This window comes from Rhyacophila brunnea, unplaced genomic scaffold, assembly GCF_057557595.1.
Source record: "Rhyacophila brunnea isolate RB1 unplaced genomic scaffold, BYU_Rbru_1.0 scaffold_2, whole genome shotgun sequence".
Lineage (NCBI taxonomy): Eukaryota > Metazoa > Arthropoda > Insecta > Trichoptera > Rhyacophilidae > Rhyacophila > Rhyacophila brunnea.
The window spans coordinates 45,292,934-45,310,323 of NW_028232859.1; the positions used below are offsets into that span (position 1 = coordinate 45,292,934).

Below are 17,390 nucleotides of genomic sequence, written 5' to 3' on the forward strand. Positions count from 1 at the left end.
AAGCCTTGAAAAAATGCATGTACTTACTGTCGAACAAGAACTTCTTGTCCACGTATTAAACTATGAACTAACAATCCTCTCTAGTGCAGCTAATCACACTTCCGTTTTCAAATGAGGAACGCCCCCAAATTTATCATTTCATTTTACGCTTCCGTGGTGTACGGATTTGTCAATTTACTTAATTTGAAGTTTTTTTATAATAAAGATATGTCTAAAACTATCAGGAGTGATGTTAGAATTATTATTAGTAAACTTTTGGTTTATTGCGAAGAAGAAAAGGACTCGCATCTAAAAGAAGAGCCGATACATTATTTAAATACGCCTCTAGCATGCATTGTTGCCATGACAGATACGTCACTAGAAGTCTTCTACATGCGACTACAGTGACTTGCTGTTATTGCAAATTTCTTGTTGTCAGATAAAACTTGCTATTCCATCATCACATAAGCGAAAACACCACTTTACCGATTTAAAGCTTAAAAAACATGTAGTATCATAATATAATCACAATTTTCAAATCTATACAGTCACTAAACAGACTTGCACTACTGTTACTGTACGTGGAACACATTTAAAAGAAAATATGACTTTTTTTTAGAATTCACAAAATTTAAGGGAAATTAAGTCAAATGGCTTCTTTTTTACATCATCTGTCATATTTTAGTCGATGAAAGTTGGCAGCACCAGTGAGAGTACATCATATAATTTCCACAACCAGTGCTGAACCCTATTATTTGTCTTTCACGCAACACTATGTGTGGGATTATAGTTTTCCCAATCCTTTCCACATATGCGTTTCAATTTTTTTTAGTTTTCCCCATTTGACCACAGTTATTTGATATATCCATTTTGTATATGATTGCTGAGGGTTTTGACTGTTCATTTTGCTTTGCTTTAGTTTCCATTCTAGCCTCGATCCCATATAATTGATTGGTCTGAAGGAAGTTTTATATATTAATTTTTATCAATTTATTATTAAGTCTCACAATAAATTTAATAATTTTTGCATCCATAGAATGACGTAAAATTTTCTTGTTAGGACATGATACCGGAACTTGTGACTATCAGCGCCCCAAATACCGTCCCTTATTCCTGGAACATTATGACAAGAAAGAACCGGACCACATCACAATACAAAACAACACAGTGACGGAGACTGACAGCAATATCATGATGGAAGCCGTCACCGACAACAAAAACAACTTGAACCACCATGGGATGATGCATCACCCGGCGCACAGAGACGTCAATCCACTAGAATCTCATCAGCCACCCGCCGTCAACTATAATCAAATTAATGAAGAGAGGCAAAGGTATATTGATTGATTGTTATATTCAAGACTGTGCCAAGTTTAATGAGCGCTCTCATACATATATAAGTAGATAGACATCCTCAAGTTATATGAGTGTAGTTTTCCGAGTGATTCTGTGATTTCTTTAAACATTTCAATGAAGTGTACATAAAATTTCACCAAAATCACATAAGCAAAGATGGTTTTCATGTCTAGTAAATATATTACCCGTTATAGGTACAAAGTATTTATTCTCATAGCTGTTAAAATAAATAGATACTAATATGAAATAGAATATAATGCATAATTTCGTCACCAATTTGTTAAGATCTCTTTCCCGATCTAAAGGTCAATCAAAGCCAAAAATACTATTCTCAATAATTAAAAAAAAATCCTTCGGCATGCCTACCTATTATTATAATTTTTTTGTTTTTTGGTACCTATAGGGGCTCGTAAACGAGCAACTTTTGACCGCAATTGTGTTGCTGTTAAAAGTTCCCCAAAATACGAAAATAGTAGTCTACGTTGCCGAAACTTTCCATCTATTTCCTTTGCTTTCTGGCAGCATGGTTGTTCGATTTATCGAATATCAAACTAAATCGAAAATACGGCAACAATTGCTAGTTAAATCTATTTCATTCTCGCTCTGCTCCATATGTGCGTCTCTGTTTGACCTCACCCCTAGCAACAATAAAAACATTTGCGACAGCCGATTTGACAATACATTGTTATAATTTTTAACCGTGTCGTTATTAATATTATTATGGTGTTAATACTAATCGTCAATTCAAACTACGTACAATGAATAAATGGACAAATGACAGGGTATTGGAGCTTATTAATGTGGTTTATTTACGTCCGGAGCTATGGAACATCGAATCCAAACTATAACGATCCTAATATGAAAAGGCCAACTACAAAGCTGCACAAACGTCAAATTTCACTAAACGTCAAAATTTGACATTCTTTTAAAGTTTTTAAATACATAATTATCAATAACTAATTCCTGGTTTATATTACTTATTGTTTCACGTTTGTTTAAAAGTAGGACCCCATCCAAATCCTTCTTTCATTTCGGAATTATTTGTTTAGGTATGTGATTATTTTTTATATAGTGCAGAAACTTCATTGCCGGCCGTTGTTGTCACGTGTACGCACAAAATATATCAGCCTCACTTGGCCGACACTGGTGACGGGTCATACATTGCCCAGCAACTGGGCATAGTTGCTGCTGCTGGGCAAATAGTTGCATCATTTTTTTGACAATTGTATCGGCAATCTGAAATTTTTGATGCTCGTTTACGGGCCCCTTATGAATAGAAAGGTTCACCTCTGCCCTGAACAATTGTCTCTAGATTAACATGCTGAGCAAACCGATAACATTTTTTTTAAATAATTATATCTCCATGAGTTACTTCAATAATTTGCGACTGAACATTTGTACATCTGACATTTTAATTGTCAATGTCTAAAATCCACTACACAAGTAAACTGATCGTTAAATTACAGATGAGTAAAGCAGTGAAGTTAAATTATATCAGCTATTACATTATTGAAAGATAAAATGCATCAGTTGTATTATTCTGCTGGGGAGTATATTATTTTTTAAACCAAAAAAGCTTTCAACTTTCATTAGGTATCATAATTATTTTATACTAGTCCTGAAATGGTCTTAGAAAAACCTTAGGTATGAATAGAAATTTAAAATTGTTCAAAAGTCGAAGTAATTAAATATTAGTAAACACTTACAGATGCATACATATTAGGTACTGAAAATGTATTCAATCCTTGGTTGTTGGACAAATTATTTGAAACACAACATTTAAACCCTCGACAACACATCCACATTGTACTGGAATACTTTGCTTCATGTATATTAATATTATAAATGTAATCGATACCATCAGTAGGTATTAATACTTCAGTTAAAAAAAAGTTAAATCATTTTAGATAGATAGATGGTGGTTTGAATAATATAATATTCAATGATATTATCATTTGTTATTATTTATGGGTTGAAAAAGCAAAATGGTCATGGTCTATCGACAAGGTATATGGTGCCTCCTCTCCTTTACCTGACATTTAATATGTAGAAATTATTTAACTATTGTTTATTCTGATTGCATTGTACGTATGTTATAGATTAGAAGCGGAGGTGGTCCCACCTGTAATTCCCATGTCGCCGCATGTCCCGCCACATCCGGCTAAGCCAAATTGCCTTCACGACAATCAGCCAAAATTCCAGAGAAACTTTGTGGATACCACTGATTTTGAATTTGTAAGTACTAAATTGTTTTGCACAGTAATCCAAAAAGTTTGACTATAACTAGAGAAAGTCTCATGATAAAACCTCTTCTTCTTTAGCCATATTCGCCCCTTAACTGGAGCATATGGACACCACGCGGCGCCTCCAAGAATCCCTGTCGCTCGCCAGTCTTCTTGCTTCATTCTAGGTCAAACCAGCATCCCGTAGCTCCGCCGTATACACTCTGTAGATTGTATTTAGCGGCCTTCCAGGAGGTCCGGTTGGCTTGAAGAACAGGCAGGCCAGGTTGAAGTTCTCTTCTGGCATCCGCAGCACGTGGCCGAGCCATCACTTTCAGCATGATGAGAGGCTGCTTGGTGCGTTCTCTTATCTCCTCGTTGCTCCTAAAGTCATACCACCGCACACCCAGTATTCGTCGCAAACATCTGTTTTCGAAGCTCAGTATACGGTTACTCTGAGCCTTCGTAAGGTGCCGTGATTCGCTAGCGTAAAGCAGCACCGTCAGAATGCAAGCGTCGAATAGGCGGCATTTGGTTTTGACCGAGTACATTCGTGAGTCCCAAACATTCCGCATCGAGTTGAATGTTGCTCCAGCCATTTCCATTCGGATAGCGAGCTCTTTCTGCAAAATGCCATCTCCCGTGATGTGTACCCCCAGGTACTTGAAATAGCTTCACCATGTGGGGGTAACAGGTATGCTTCGGTCGGGTGGTATTGACGTCCGCAGTATGAAGTCAAAGAGAATGATGAAGAGAAACGATGCAAGGACACAACCCTGTCTGACTCCGGTCGTGACCCCGAACCATTCCGTGACAGTGTCTCCAATTCTGACACAGCATTCGCTATTCTCGTGCAGGCTTTTGATTATGGCAATGATCTTGGGAGGGATCCCGTATGCTCCCAGTTAGGGATCCCGAGCTATTTTCGATACCTATGAATCCCGGGATTTCGGGATTGATTTTTGTCTTGATTGATTGATTGATTGATCAATTTTTATGGAAAATAAAATAAAAGCGAAATATAACAGAAAAAATACTTTTGATAAAAAATAACTACATTAGAAATAAACTGAGTTTGAATGAAGTTTGATTTATACCCATGTGTAGGTTGCCGAATCATTTTATTTTTTCACATAAATTATTAAAAATGGAAAGATTGGAAAAAAACAATGCTTTGGACTTTTAACAAAGTAATTCCACCATGATATCATACGTTTTACAGCAGTTTCTTATTTGGCTGACTAATTAGATTTATGAAGCGGAAAGGCCATAAGTACGCCATGATTATTTCCTTTACTATTTTAAATCTCGCTAATCCATTCATTAAGTCTTTACTATTAGAAACAGCAATCTCCTATTAAATTTACATTATTCTTTATATTACAATATTATTTACTCCTTTAAACTTGTGTATTTCCAAGATTGAACGTAAACAATAAATGTCTTAAATAGTATAAATTATACTAGATTTATTTTTGACCGATTTTATCAATGTTATTTGTAAATATAAAAATTTTATATTAACAATTGAAAAAATGCCAATCCCGGGATCCTGGGATTGTCAAATTGTAATCCCGAAATCCTGGGATCAGAATTTTGGCTCGGGATTGGATTCCCTACTTCCAGTATCATCCAGAGGGAAGGGCGGTGCGAACTGTCGAAAGCATTCTCATAATCCACAAAGCAGCAAGCCATCGGACTGTTCAGCTCATGGCTCTGCTGGAGAAGACATCGAAGGTTGTGGATTTGGTCTGCACACGCTCGACCAGGTAGAAACCCGGCTTGGTTTTTCCTGAGGACGTGCATCATTGGGTCCCTTATTCTCATCAAGAGGATGTTTGCCAAAATCTTTCCTGGAACACTAAGTAGCGTAATGCCTCGGTAATTGTCGCAGCTTAGAGGGTCACCTTTTTTATGAAGTGTGATGATTTCACCGTTCACCCAGTCCCTTGGACAGCGCTCTTCTTCCCATACCTTTGTCATCAGATGAAACATAGGGTACAGGATTGCGCTCTGGCTGTACTTGTGGAATTCAGGATGAATCCCGTCTCCTCCCGGTGCCTTTCCGTTCTTGAGCCTTTTCACAGCCGATTTTATCTCGGTGTGCGTGGGCGGGCAATCGGAAATGTCAGGGAATGTCCAAAAGTAAAGCTTCCGCAGATATGTCAGGGGGACCCAAAGGGGGTGGGCGGTTCAGCACTCCGCGGAAATGATTCTTCCAAATCTTCTTGACGCATTCTGCGTCAGACTCTATTGCTCCACTGGGGCCACGGATGGATCCGGGAGTCGGTGGTCGCCTGCCGCAGACTTCACGGGTGATTCGGAAGAGTTTCCTGGTGTCATTTCTGCTTGCTGCCTCCTCTACCGCTTCAATTTGCCGGTTCATTAAATTGCGCTTGTCCAACCGCACGGATCGTTTGACTACCCTGTCTTGGGTCTGGTAGTCAGTCGGGCGGTCCTCGGTTCGGTCGGGGTCTGTCTCCTTGTCTCTCAGGGCTTTCAGCCTGGCTTGTTTTCTAATTTCAACCCACGTTTCGTCAGACATCCACTTTGGCTGCTCACTCCTTCTGGTACCAAGGACGGTGCAGGCCGACGACACAATCGCACTCTTTATGAGGCTCCAGTCCGCCTCAATGAGGTCGGATTCAGATTTGTGCCGCTCGTAGATACGATCTACACTATCTTGTACAGCAGTTTCAAAATCGATCCGAATTCTGCGGCGTCGGAGCTTCTCAACATCAATTCGTTCGCTCTTTGGAGGCCTCGCCTGGTGACTGAGTTTTCCTCGGATGTTTCCAATGAGTAACTCATGATCGCTATGGATATCGGCGCCTCTGTAAGTACGCTCGTCAAGAAGTCGGTCCCGAGGCCTGAGCCACGAGGGTCGGCTCGACCGGGTTTTTTTGTCTGGGATTTCCTTCCCTTAGTCAGAAGGCCAGTTTTATGGTGCCGGTCACTCGCCCTTCGCCCCCTGCTGTTAGCTACAGCTTACTCTGCATTGCCCGGAGGTCGTCGCGGGGAGGCCAGCAGATGGGACTTGCTGGCAGTTTGGCATTTCCCAAATTTTGCTATGATCACATCTACTGGCGTCAATGTATCCACTTGGGGCCGACCATCCGTTGACCAACAAAATGACAAAACTTAACAAACATAATTTATTTTGTATATAACCCCCCACCCCCTATTTTTAATAGCCTTTTACATGTCATTATTATAATTATTATGTGTACGGTGTATGCGATTGGTATTGGTTTTCTCTATTTTACTGTCGATCCATTCACAGGCAGTTATAGGTACCTATGTAGTAATTAATAAAACAATACTATGCATCCATAAAAAATTCAAGTTTCTTTATCGTGGCAATATTTGTACTATACATTTGATAATAACAATAATAACGTTAAAATATTTTGTATGTAATATACAAATGACAGTAGAATAGTGAAACAGTAAAGCGGTAGTAGAAGTGAAGCGTTCTCATAAACACCCAGACTTTGAGAAAACCATATAAATATATTGTGACCTCACCGGGTCGACCTCAGAACCCCCGGGTAAGAGCCCAGTGGCTTTCGCACTGGACCATGAGGGCTGTCTAATTTATGGCAGTGTTTTTCAATCTTTCCTAGTTATGGACACACTTTATTAAGATTTTGCGGCATACCAAAATTGTTAAATCAAAAAGTTTTGCTTGAAATAATAACACATTTGTGCTTATAAATAGTTTTCGAAAAATTTTATGACAACTTAGTTATCCTCATATACTAGTTGGGAAATTATAAATTGTGTTGTAATGCTTGCCGTTTATGACAGACACGTTTTCAAGTTTCAGTCAAGGTTTGAGTTATGTTGGCCATTATATTCGTATATCGCTCCTCTTCAGTTCCACAAAATTACAACTCAAAAAATTACTAGTTGTCCTCGTAGGGCCAATGTTTTTGTCCCTTTTCTACAAGTCAGTTTAGGTGAGTCAAACTTTGATCAGCCATTACTCAAAACTATTAATTCCTAGTTGTAGCAGTGTGGAACTGATCCATTGAATGTTGTGTGAAATTTGCTTCGAATAAATCGGTAATTTAAAATGACTAATTATTGTAACATTCATACACCTACATAATAGTACATTTTACTACGGTATCTTTTGCGAATGGCATAATCTTGACCGAATCATCGAGGAAAGAATGATGAAGAATGTACAAAAACCAAATATGACATCAACCAACTGTGGTAAAGTCTCAAGTAATGTATACCTAAATTTATGTTGTGTTTATAAATTTCAGTTGAAGTTCCTGACATTCGAAGAACTGCAAGAAAGAATGACTAATTTAGACTCTGAAATGGAACGGGAAATCGATGAGCTGCGTCGGAGGTATCAAACCAAAAGGCAACCCATCATGGATGCCATGGATATAAAGAAGCAGAGACAACAGAATTTTTAGAAATCAAATTGAATTAATTAATGAGAATCAATTCATTGTTAGTACACGAGGCCAGCGAAACATATCATATGTAGATGATTGCATAATTTCTTGTACTAGTTGAAAATGTTTGAATGAACGTTTAATTATGCTGTTTATCGTTAAAATACACATCAGTGTGTGACTATTTCCTCGGCGTACCGCTATGTCATGATATTTTTCCATGATCATTACTATGAATCGCTTAGAAAAAAAGGATCTGAAAACTTTATGTATATATTGCAAGACTAAGAATTCAATAGTTGCTTAATATTTTTTATCGATTTAATCAATAGGCTACTAAATATTGATATTCTTATTATATGTATATAGTTATACATTTTTTGAGAATATATTATTATAGTCACTGAAGATTCGCAGTAGAATTATTTTGAAATGTTATAAGCGGTTGTCCATATATGACGTCACTAGGGTCGCCATATCAATACTTTCTTGACAGCCCTAGACGTCATGCCTTAAGGGAGCAAAATGTGTCTGATATTATAATGTGATGATTCGTGAAAAATTGGTTGGGAAGGGCGAGAAAATGTGATGTCACTAAACCGACAAAATATAATCTCACTTTTTCCGAGAGTTAGTCTGAGAACGTTATACTGAAATAATAATTTTTTTGAAGATGAGGGAATTTTAAAATGTTAAGTAGTAGACGGGGTAAACGATTAAATGTATGACATCATTTATGGACGACCCCAAAGCTCCCATTGTATTGTTATTTATTCAACTGTCTACATTCTTTTGAATTTTTATTGTCTTATGATAATCTTGTTTACAATTCATTTGCAATAGAACACAGTGAACCATAATTTTTAGGATCAATTGCAAATAATGTAATCATAACCATGCATCCTATGAGGTTACATATTATTTTTTGTACTGTGCAAATATTGTTTGTTTAATTTTATATTCAATAATAATAATAAATTGTAATGTAGATATGCTATACAAATGAACTTAAATAGATGTAAATAATGTTAAATAAAGTTCCTTAATTGTAGACAAAACGTATCACAAATAAGATAATAATATGTATTTATCTTATTATGAGAGATTGCATTAATTTTTAATTGTTACAAACCTGAATGTATATAATATTTATAACTTCAAAATTAATAATAGAAATTTAATATAAATCATAATTTTTCACTGGTGTGAATGTTACTTTGTATTTAATTTTATAAAAAGATTATTTTTCAGTCAATGTTACGTAACCATTTTCATAGACGAATAGGAAACATAATAGTTATTTTCAAAAATATTGTGCTCAGATTAACAATACTGGTATATTTCTATTTTGATATGATATTTAGATATAATTAGTTATATTATGCTAACTTATTAATGTATAAATCTCGAGACTTTTTTCAATATCAATTTACGTAGTCAAAGATCTCAGACTACAAAATGTCGATGAGTTATTCACACTCTTATTATGCAATACGATGCCTTTCCCAATATTTAAATAAAATAATATAAGTAATACAATAAAATAAATTATATCTTCTATAAGGATCACAATCTTAAGTTTTTATTTCCGGCTGTCAACTGTATATTTTGACATAATAAAAAATCTGTTCCGTTTCACATTTCATAGCGAATGCCAACTAGAAAGGAATATGAATACGGTAACAAAAATATGGTGATTTACCCTTAAGAGTTTTTAGTTGTGATAATAATTTAGTTTAATACATACGAGGAGTTTAGTAATAATTTTATTTTTGTGATCGCTTTGCCATCAATAGAACACACTGCTAAAGTTAAAAAAAATAATTTATCATTTATGTTGATTACCCAGTACACATTTTACATATTTTAAAACCACCATGTCTTGGCTGCGATTTTATAGCGCTGTATGCAGTGTTAAGGACTCAGGAGGTCGGAGGCGTAGATATATACTTGAAAGTGCGCTAAGACCTGTAGTTCCGCACATCACCGCTAAGACGTTCGCAGCCATGATGTAACGATATGGCTACTGAGTTCTTGTATGCTTAGCAATGGCCAATTAATTAGTTTTATGTTAATTGATATTATTTTCATGAAGGAATAGTGTGGCACTGAGCATTTTATTTATTACCCGGGCATGATAATAACATTAGCATATGGCCATGACTCTTCTAACACAATCAGAATATTTATTTGGTATTGTGGGCCAAGAACCCTTAACTGAAGCTCGAGATAACCATTCAATCACTTTCATAATAAGTTATTTGCTGTATTGAATATCCACCAGTGGCGAAGGGTTGAGGTAGGCTCTTAAGATCCGACATAAGTAGTGCACATTAAATTTGTCAGTTGTACGTATTTGTTTTTATTGAATTAAGGCTACAATTTACAGATGGTGGTTGTTAGTTTCTAAATATCAATTAAGCCCTGCCTAAACCAAACCATAATAGTTTTGGTGTGCTATGGGTCATCTGACAAAATAGTGCACACTTTCAAGCATACTTATTTATAATATAAGTATTACAGATGTTGCTGGTTAGTTTTTTAAAATTCGTTACGACCTGCCTAACCAAACCATATTAAATAAAAATAATATTCTATCCATAAAATATCCAAAATTATGTATGATTTAATGCCATAATTTTAGATGTTTTGTTGATAGACGAATATTTTTTGACTATGATCTATTACGGCTTGATTTTGCAGGGTTTAATTGAATTTTAAAAACTAACCGATACCATCTTTAATTTATAGTTTTTTATTTCAATGAAAACACATACTTACGTATGACTGACAAAGTTTAGTGTGCACTATTTATATTGGATCTTAACAGCCCTACCTCCACTCTTCGCCACTGATATCCACTAATTTTGGAATTTTCCTGAGGTCATTTATAAAATTTAATTGCCTTACTATTAGTCGAATATTAAATCCAAGAATTAGTTGAAAATATCACCATTAGGAAGAACTCTTAACGAGAAATGTACATCTTGATCAAATGCGCCTTTCATGAGAACAATGGTGCCGATCCCTTACGTGTAGTATGGAGTCTATGGCCATGTAAAAACCTGTTATATCAAGTCCCAATATACATAATGAATGAGTGATATTGTATTTTTTTTATATTCCATGTGTCATAATTTAGAGCTCATGTTTATTATTCCTTCAAAAGTGAAATCATTATTTCTATTTTTGTTATATTTTATAGACCGTACTTTTCCGCTAGTCGTAAGTTGTCATCGATTAGGGGTACACATAAAAGAAAACAATCTATTGTTTGTATTGTAAAAACTAAAGTATTTTTGAAAACTGGGAGTAAACAAATTAATTAGAGAATATTACGAAGTATGAACTGCATTTATTAAAAGATTTTAGATATTTTTTTACTGCGTTAATTTTAGTAAAACTGATAGTGTATATTCTGATATTGAATGCTATAAGAAAAGTGTATGATGAATGGTTTTATGTTTCATTTAAATTGCTGTTTGAAGATGTGTGCCCTTTAGTGAAAGTGCCAACAATAACTATTATTATTTGAACAAATATGTTACATATTATTATTTAACTGTAATTATCATAATATAAAATGCCACAATTAATTCAATTATCGCTTGTATGTTATTTTCCCCTTATTTGTAATAAATACGTTTTTTTTGTAATACAACTGTGAACCTAATTTTCCTTCCTTGATAGATTATGGATAAGCCAATTTCAACAGGTACATAAGGTAAGGTTTTAAATATTTGGCATTCAAATCTTTGATTGTGACCTTTTGCTGCCAAAAGTTGGTTACATAGTCGATAATTTAGGTATTTAGAGTTAACGGATTATGTGTCTTTTTATAAATGTATGTGAGAAAAATTCAAAGTCATCTGATATCTAGAGCAGCGGTCGGCAACCCAAATGCATTGGCGTGCCACAAAACAGGTAATTCTAAGTACTGGACGCTCAGCGTGCCACTGAAATAAAACTAGTAAATCTGTAAGATAATTTTATTTGACTAATACATAAAAATAATAATATTTAAACATAAGTGACTCCCTTGAGGTTCAATTTTGGAAGCTAATACCTCAATATTTGGTTCATGGTTTGAAGTTTTTAATTTTATGCACATTTCCGAATTTTCTTCAGTTAAACGATTTCGATACGGGTTTATAAGATATTTCACAAGTGATAATGTTTGCTCACAGACTAACGTTGTACCGAAAACACTTAAAAGAGCGAATGCGACTTTTTTTATACAATGAAATCTGTCTGGGAGTTCATTCCATGTTTTGGTTATCATGTCAAGATAATTGTCTTCATTTTTCATAATTTCATCTCTAACAGTTTTGAAGTTTAATTTCCAAATTAATATATTCATACTAAATGTTCAAAATATTCTTTATCAATTTTGTAACTTTCTTTAATGACAGGCTGCAAAACATATTTAAACACGGCTGACTGTTTTTATAAATCCTTAAACCCGTTTATGAAATAAGTATCGTTAGGTCTCAAAACACTTGAAGTACGTGCTACAATCTCAACACGTTACTTTTTCTCCTCGTCATCCATGAAAACATTATTTATTTTCCAATCCTCTTGAAACAGTCGAATTTGTTTTGGGTCTGACCATTTTTCCAATTCCAGCCAGACATATGTACTGTACATACACATAATAAGATGCACCAGTTGCAAGTGACTGGCAGTGACTTTTGCAAATTTTGATATATTCCCATCTTTTTCTTTCTCGTCACCCATCTCACTCGCACCGCAATCCGAGCGACTCAATTAATGTCCGCAATCATCGGCTTTGTGAAACGTCGACCAGTGTATCATCACATATTACGGTACAGTTTTTGAAGTACCGAAAATTTTAATAAATCATCATTTTCGAGGCGTGACACCTAGTGGCATAGGTTGCCGGACGCTGATATAGAGCATGCACATAAACTACAAAGTAATTAACATAATGCCTGGTTTTAGATGACATGTCAAACTTTCAAATTGCTATTACTCCATAACATGATTTTGAGACTTACCAACTTTTGGCAGTAATCCATCAAGTTTCATTTCAAGAAGTTAGTTTATGAATGGGGACTGTAAGCTACTAGTTCCAACTTTCGATGTTTTCCCCACTAGGATGGCTAGATTTATCCAGGGATTGTTTTTTCGACTAGTATGTTAATAAATTATATACATATTTAATAAAAAGAGGTAGAAGCGGTGAAAATACACATACATATTGAGTTGAAGATATTAACTCATTCACTGCGGACCAGTTAATTACTATTTAATTACCACATTTAAATAACATGCTAATTGTATCTAATGCCGACACGGCAGCCGTGTCGTCAGCACTGTATGAGTTAAGGAATGTCAGTGTGCCTACTGATACAGTGATAATATAAATAATTATTAGGATAGGAGATGTTTGGTATTAGGGATTAAAAAATCAGTAAATACAAGTATTACAGGCATATAAATTATGTTTATTGTTTTGTTACATAATAATTATTATTCTTTTTATACATAATATATTTTTTTAAATTTATCGAAAATTAACGAACAACCGTGTGAAAATATTAAATCTATTTTGAAAAAAGGTAACATTCAGTTCACCATGTCAGTTGAAAAGGTGTAATTTCTTCGAAGCAAATAATTATGCTTTTGACTATTGGACAAGGGGGAACCGTAACATACTGTAATTTTAAAGTCTAGTATGATACTATTGAGGTTTCATTTTGTGTTCGAGCCCATTTGTGATTTCAGTTTTGCAAAATTAGGAAAAAATTAGCAACTACAGTAAAAATATGTCTCAATGCTTAATATTCTCACCCAGAAAGTGGCATTCTATAGAAATTAGCTAATAGATATCGATGGTCAATGCACAGAATGATGTATCTTGTATATTTTGAGAAAATCGAATTTGAAAGATACAAACCGATCCTAAATCACTGACATATTTATTACATATTGTTATTTTAACAGACATTTTTACAACATGTATGTGTGATGTAAATTGGCTTTTGTGTATAGTAAATTCAATTTTCGTAAAAACTGGACACAATATTTACGCACTAACCTAACCTATCGATATATTCATAAATAGTACCTAATTAACGAAGGCAAAGACTGAACACTGTTCATACATATTTTTTACTGCAATTTTAGTAAAATATAAAATTATTTGGTCTGACAAAAATCAGACAGATTTGTGATAAATAATTCATCCACTTTTAATATATCATAATGTATAATTCTTTTTATACCTTCAGCAACTTGCAATGGTATTAATAATACTTATATAAAGTTGTTGCAACAAGTTTGTTTCAAAAATTACTTAGAATTTATTATGTAATGGTTAAGTACCAACATATAAAAATCACAGAAATTAGTTTTAATAATTTTTACGGATTGGTAATATTACAATCAATATAATTGGAAATACATTTATAACTAATACCTTTTTTATATCATAATATAAAAATACTTACACCGATTGTAAAAATAACATTATAAGGGTATAATAACAAATTCACAGCTGTGAATAAATAAAACATCGAGGTAATTTAACTAAAATCACAACAAATAAATTATTTTACTCGTGAATTTACATTTAATTATGAAACTATGTAGTTAGTTGAGTATTTATTAAGTATAAACGAAATCTTCATCTAAGGTGAGATCTCGTGGAATATGAAAGAATTCAGCCGGCAAAGGAGTACAGTGAGACGATTGATAGTCAGAGAGGAATTTCCCGGCCAGAAAGATAACTTTTTTGTTTTTGTCCGAGTCCCCTGGGTGATCTTTCGATATGAACACGGACAGTGCCGGCCCCAGCACTCTCAGATATTGATTGATTAAGTTTATTTGATCGGCTCCGAATAAATCCGGATAGCGGTGAGTAAGAATTCTAACCAAAAGATCGTTGCCTCGGTTCGTTGAAATCTTTCCTTCTTCCAAGCATATGATCTCATCGAGAGTCCGCCTGATTAGCTTGATGGGTCCGGAGTATCCCGTTAATATCTTGGCAATATTTAGATCTACGTGACCCCTGATGACTTCTCTGACAAGAGAATTCCATGAAGGAGGCATCCTGGCTTGGGCCAACGGTAAGATATCATCGAAAGTCGCATCTAAAACGATTCCTTTGACGTCAGGGTATTGCACGGCAGCCCAAGCCACGGAATAACAACCGATACTCCATCCATAGAGAACAATGTTTTCAGGGACAAAACCCAACTCGCGTATAGCGAATTGGATGACAGTATCGAAAGCGTTCTGCTCTTGAAGAGGATACGGCTTACCTGTGCTGCAGGCGAACCCCGGATGATTCCAGCCCAACACGGAGTATCCGGCATCCAATGGCGTCACCATTATACCGATTTCGTAAAATCCGGCATTACCTTCGGACGTTATAACTAGGGTACTGCCGTTTGTTGTCTTCTTTCTTTTATCTACAAACATGCAATCTATATCATTGCTGTCTTTTGTTCGTAGTTTGTATCGTTTGCCGTTGTACGTTTCGACGAGTTTAATTCTACCTTCGAGTAGGAACCTCGAAACGGTCAACTGCAGCAGAGATATGGATCCAGGATAGATGAGTTTCAGCGCAAAAGTGCGCACGGCTATTTCGCCGACCAAGAAGATGGGAATGTGATTCCAGCTTTTCGGTTTACGACTGAAGGAGCTGAAGTTGGAGACATTCTTAGAATCTTCGGCAGTCGGGTGTGTAAAATCCACTGGCCAGGCGTCAAAGTCAAAGTCGAATTTTCTAAGAAGAGCTGTATTTTTAGGATCGCTGGCGATAGTCTTGATGAAGTCTCTGTATTGAGGGTTAGTGGCTCTACCGTAAGCTCTCAAGCACAGAGAAGTGGTTACGAAAACGCCTAATCCTGCTAAAAATGGAATTATGGTTCTGATATCTAAGTAATCTTTTTTATATAAATAAAGACCCACGATAGGAGATGCGTAAATTCCGATATTCCACATGACATTTAGCGATTGGATGACGTGGTCACCCCATTTCTCTAAATTTCCAGGAGAATACAGCAAGTCAGCTGGGCCTTCTCGATGGATTTTGTAAAGGCGTGGGCCAAAAAGGCAAAGCCAGAAGTGTCGCATGGTGTAAATCATTCTGATACGTAATTATCACTTCGGTGCTTTGATAATATAACTCCAAATCAACTCGAGCCCAAATTCACTATAACCAGATGAAGGCAGTCAATACAGTAAATTTTGCACTCTATACAAATAAAGAATTCATTATTTTAGTGAAACCGTCAAACGTGGGAAAATAACACGGGAAATTAACATTAGTTAAAACAAAACTGGTTTGCAGTTAGTTATAGTTGAATAGATCCTAATACAAAATATTTTTGTAAAAAATAATGACACATGGAAACCGAGATGTCAATAAAGTCACAATATTTACGGGAACATTGCCATACGTTAAATAACATTATGTCACAGCTTGGGGCTACTTAATCAGTTTAGTTAAAAAATTATATTCGTATTTAATTTAATTTAAAGTCACTTTTTTATTCGTAATAGATTTTTAGCTATTTTAATAAAACTGTATATTGCAATGTAGGTAATTTAGGAAAATATAAAGGGAATAATAATAAATAATGATGACCGATACCTACTACCAGGGCTTTTTTTAAAAAACACAAAGGTGCCGAAATTCACTTCTTACCAAATCTCTTTGCTTCTTACCTAGTAAAGAAAATTATAAGTATTCTAATATAATTTAAAGCAACTTTTCCTATGCCACGAAGTGCATAAAAAATTAAAAAAACAAACAAATACAAATAAACAACTAAAGTTGTAAAAAATAAAAATCTAAAAACGTCATAATGTATTTGAATAAAAGTATATGGTGATTTCCATGCCCCCCACATCCTGAAGCGGGCCCTCTAACTATCACTGAGGTTAAAGGAAGTGTGACGCTCTTTAATAGCGTTTTTCCAATGGCGTTCGAGGTAAAATTAAGAGTATTCAGCGTATCAGAAAATATATTAATGCAATGCAAAGATTTTTACATATCCACATATTTTAAAATGTTAATACGCCTGAAGTAAATTAGTACCGCAGGCGATTTTTTTAACGATTAGAGCAAATTTGTGTTGTGCGTTTATTTCACTTATCTGGTTGATCTCCCAGGCTAGAGCCTTGTCAGCCCCCCCCTTTGTGGGGGCCATGGTGATTTCCAAAGTTTAGTCCAATCATATTCTATTCTAAAGGACCGAAAAGTGTTAAAAGTGGTCCGACGAGTTTGATTAACAAAAGTGCCGAAACTATTCTGGTCTTCAACGAAGCTCTTATTGGGGTAATATTTAGATTAATTTGTGAAAATTCGCGTTCACATTCACTTGAAGAAATGGTTATAGAATTCAATGCATATCTATATCAAACGCGATAGTTTTTCAGTATA

General features: G+C 35.1%; 2 protein-coding genes across 3 annotated transcripts in view; one reads left to right on the forward strand and one right to left on the reverse strand.

Annotated features, from left to right (window-relative positions):
* hpo (serine/threonine-protein kinase hippo) overlaps window positions 1-8,220 on the forward strand; it is a 33,977-nt gene extending 25,757 nt beyond the window's left edge. For both annotated transcript variants that reach the window (XM_085947694.1, XM_085947693.1), the window contains exons 7-9: window positions 1,040-1,313; window positions 3,435-3,570; window positions 7,835-8,220. In XM_085947694.1, coding sequence (XP_085803820.1) covers window positions 1,040-1,313; window positions 3,435-3,570; window positions 7,835-7,993 — 569 coding nt within the window. In that variant the 3' untranslated portion in view covers window positions 7,994-8,220. The remainder of the gene's footprint in view (window positions 1-1,039; window positions 1,314-3,434; window positions 3,571-7,834) is intronic.
* Window positions 8,221-13,422: 5,202 nt separating this feature from the next.
* Window positions 13,423-16,394, reverse strand: LOC147072391 (phosphatidylserine lipase ABHD16A). Its single transcript, XM_085947715.1, has one exon. The coding sequence runs from the start codon at window positions 16,088-16,090 to the stop codon at window positions 14,606-14,608; it is 1,485 nt and encodes a 494-aa protein (XP_085803841.1). The 5' UTR covers window positions 16,091-16,394; the 3' UTR covers window positions 13,423-14,605.
* Window positions 16,395-17,390: the final 996 nt, after the last annotated feature.

What these genes read in the sequence shown, in the direction of transcription:
- LOC147072391 (XM_085947715.1), bottom strand. Translation starts at nt 16,090, where the DNA reads ATGATTTACACCATGCGACACTTCTGGCTTTGCCTTTTTGGCCCACGC.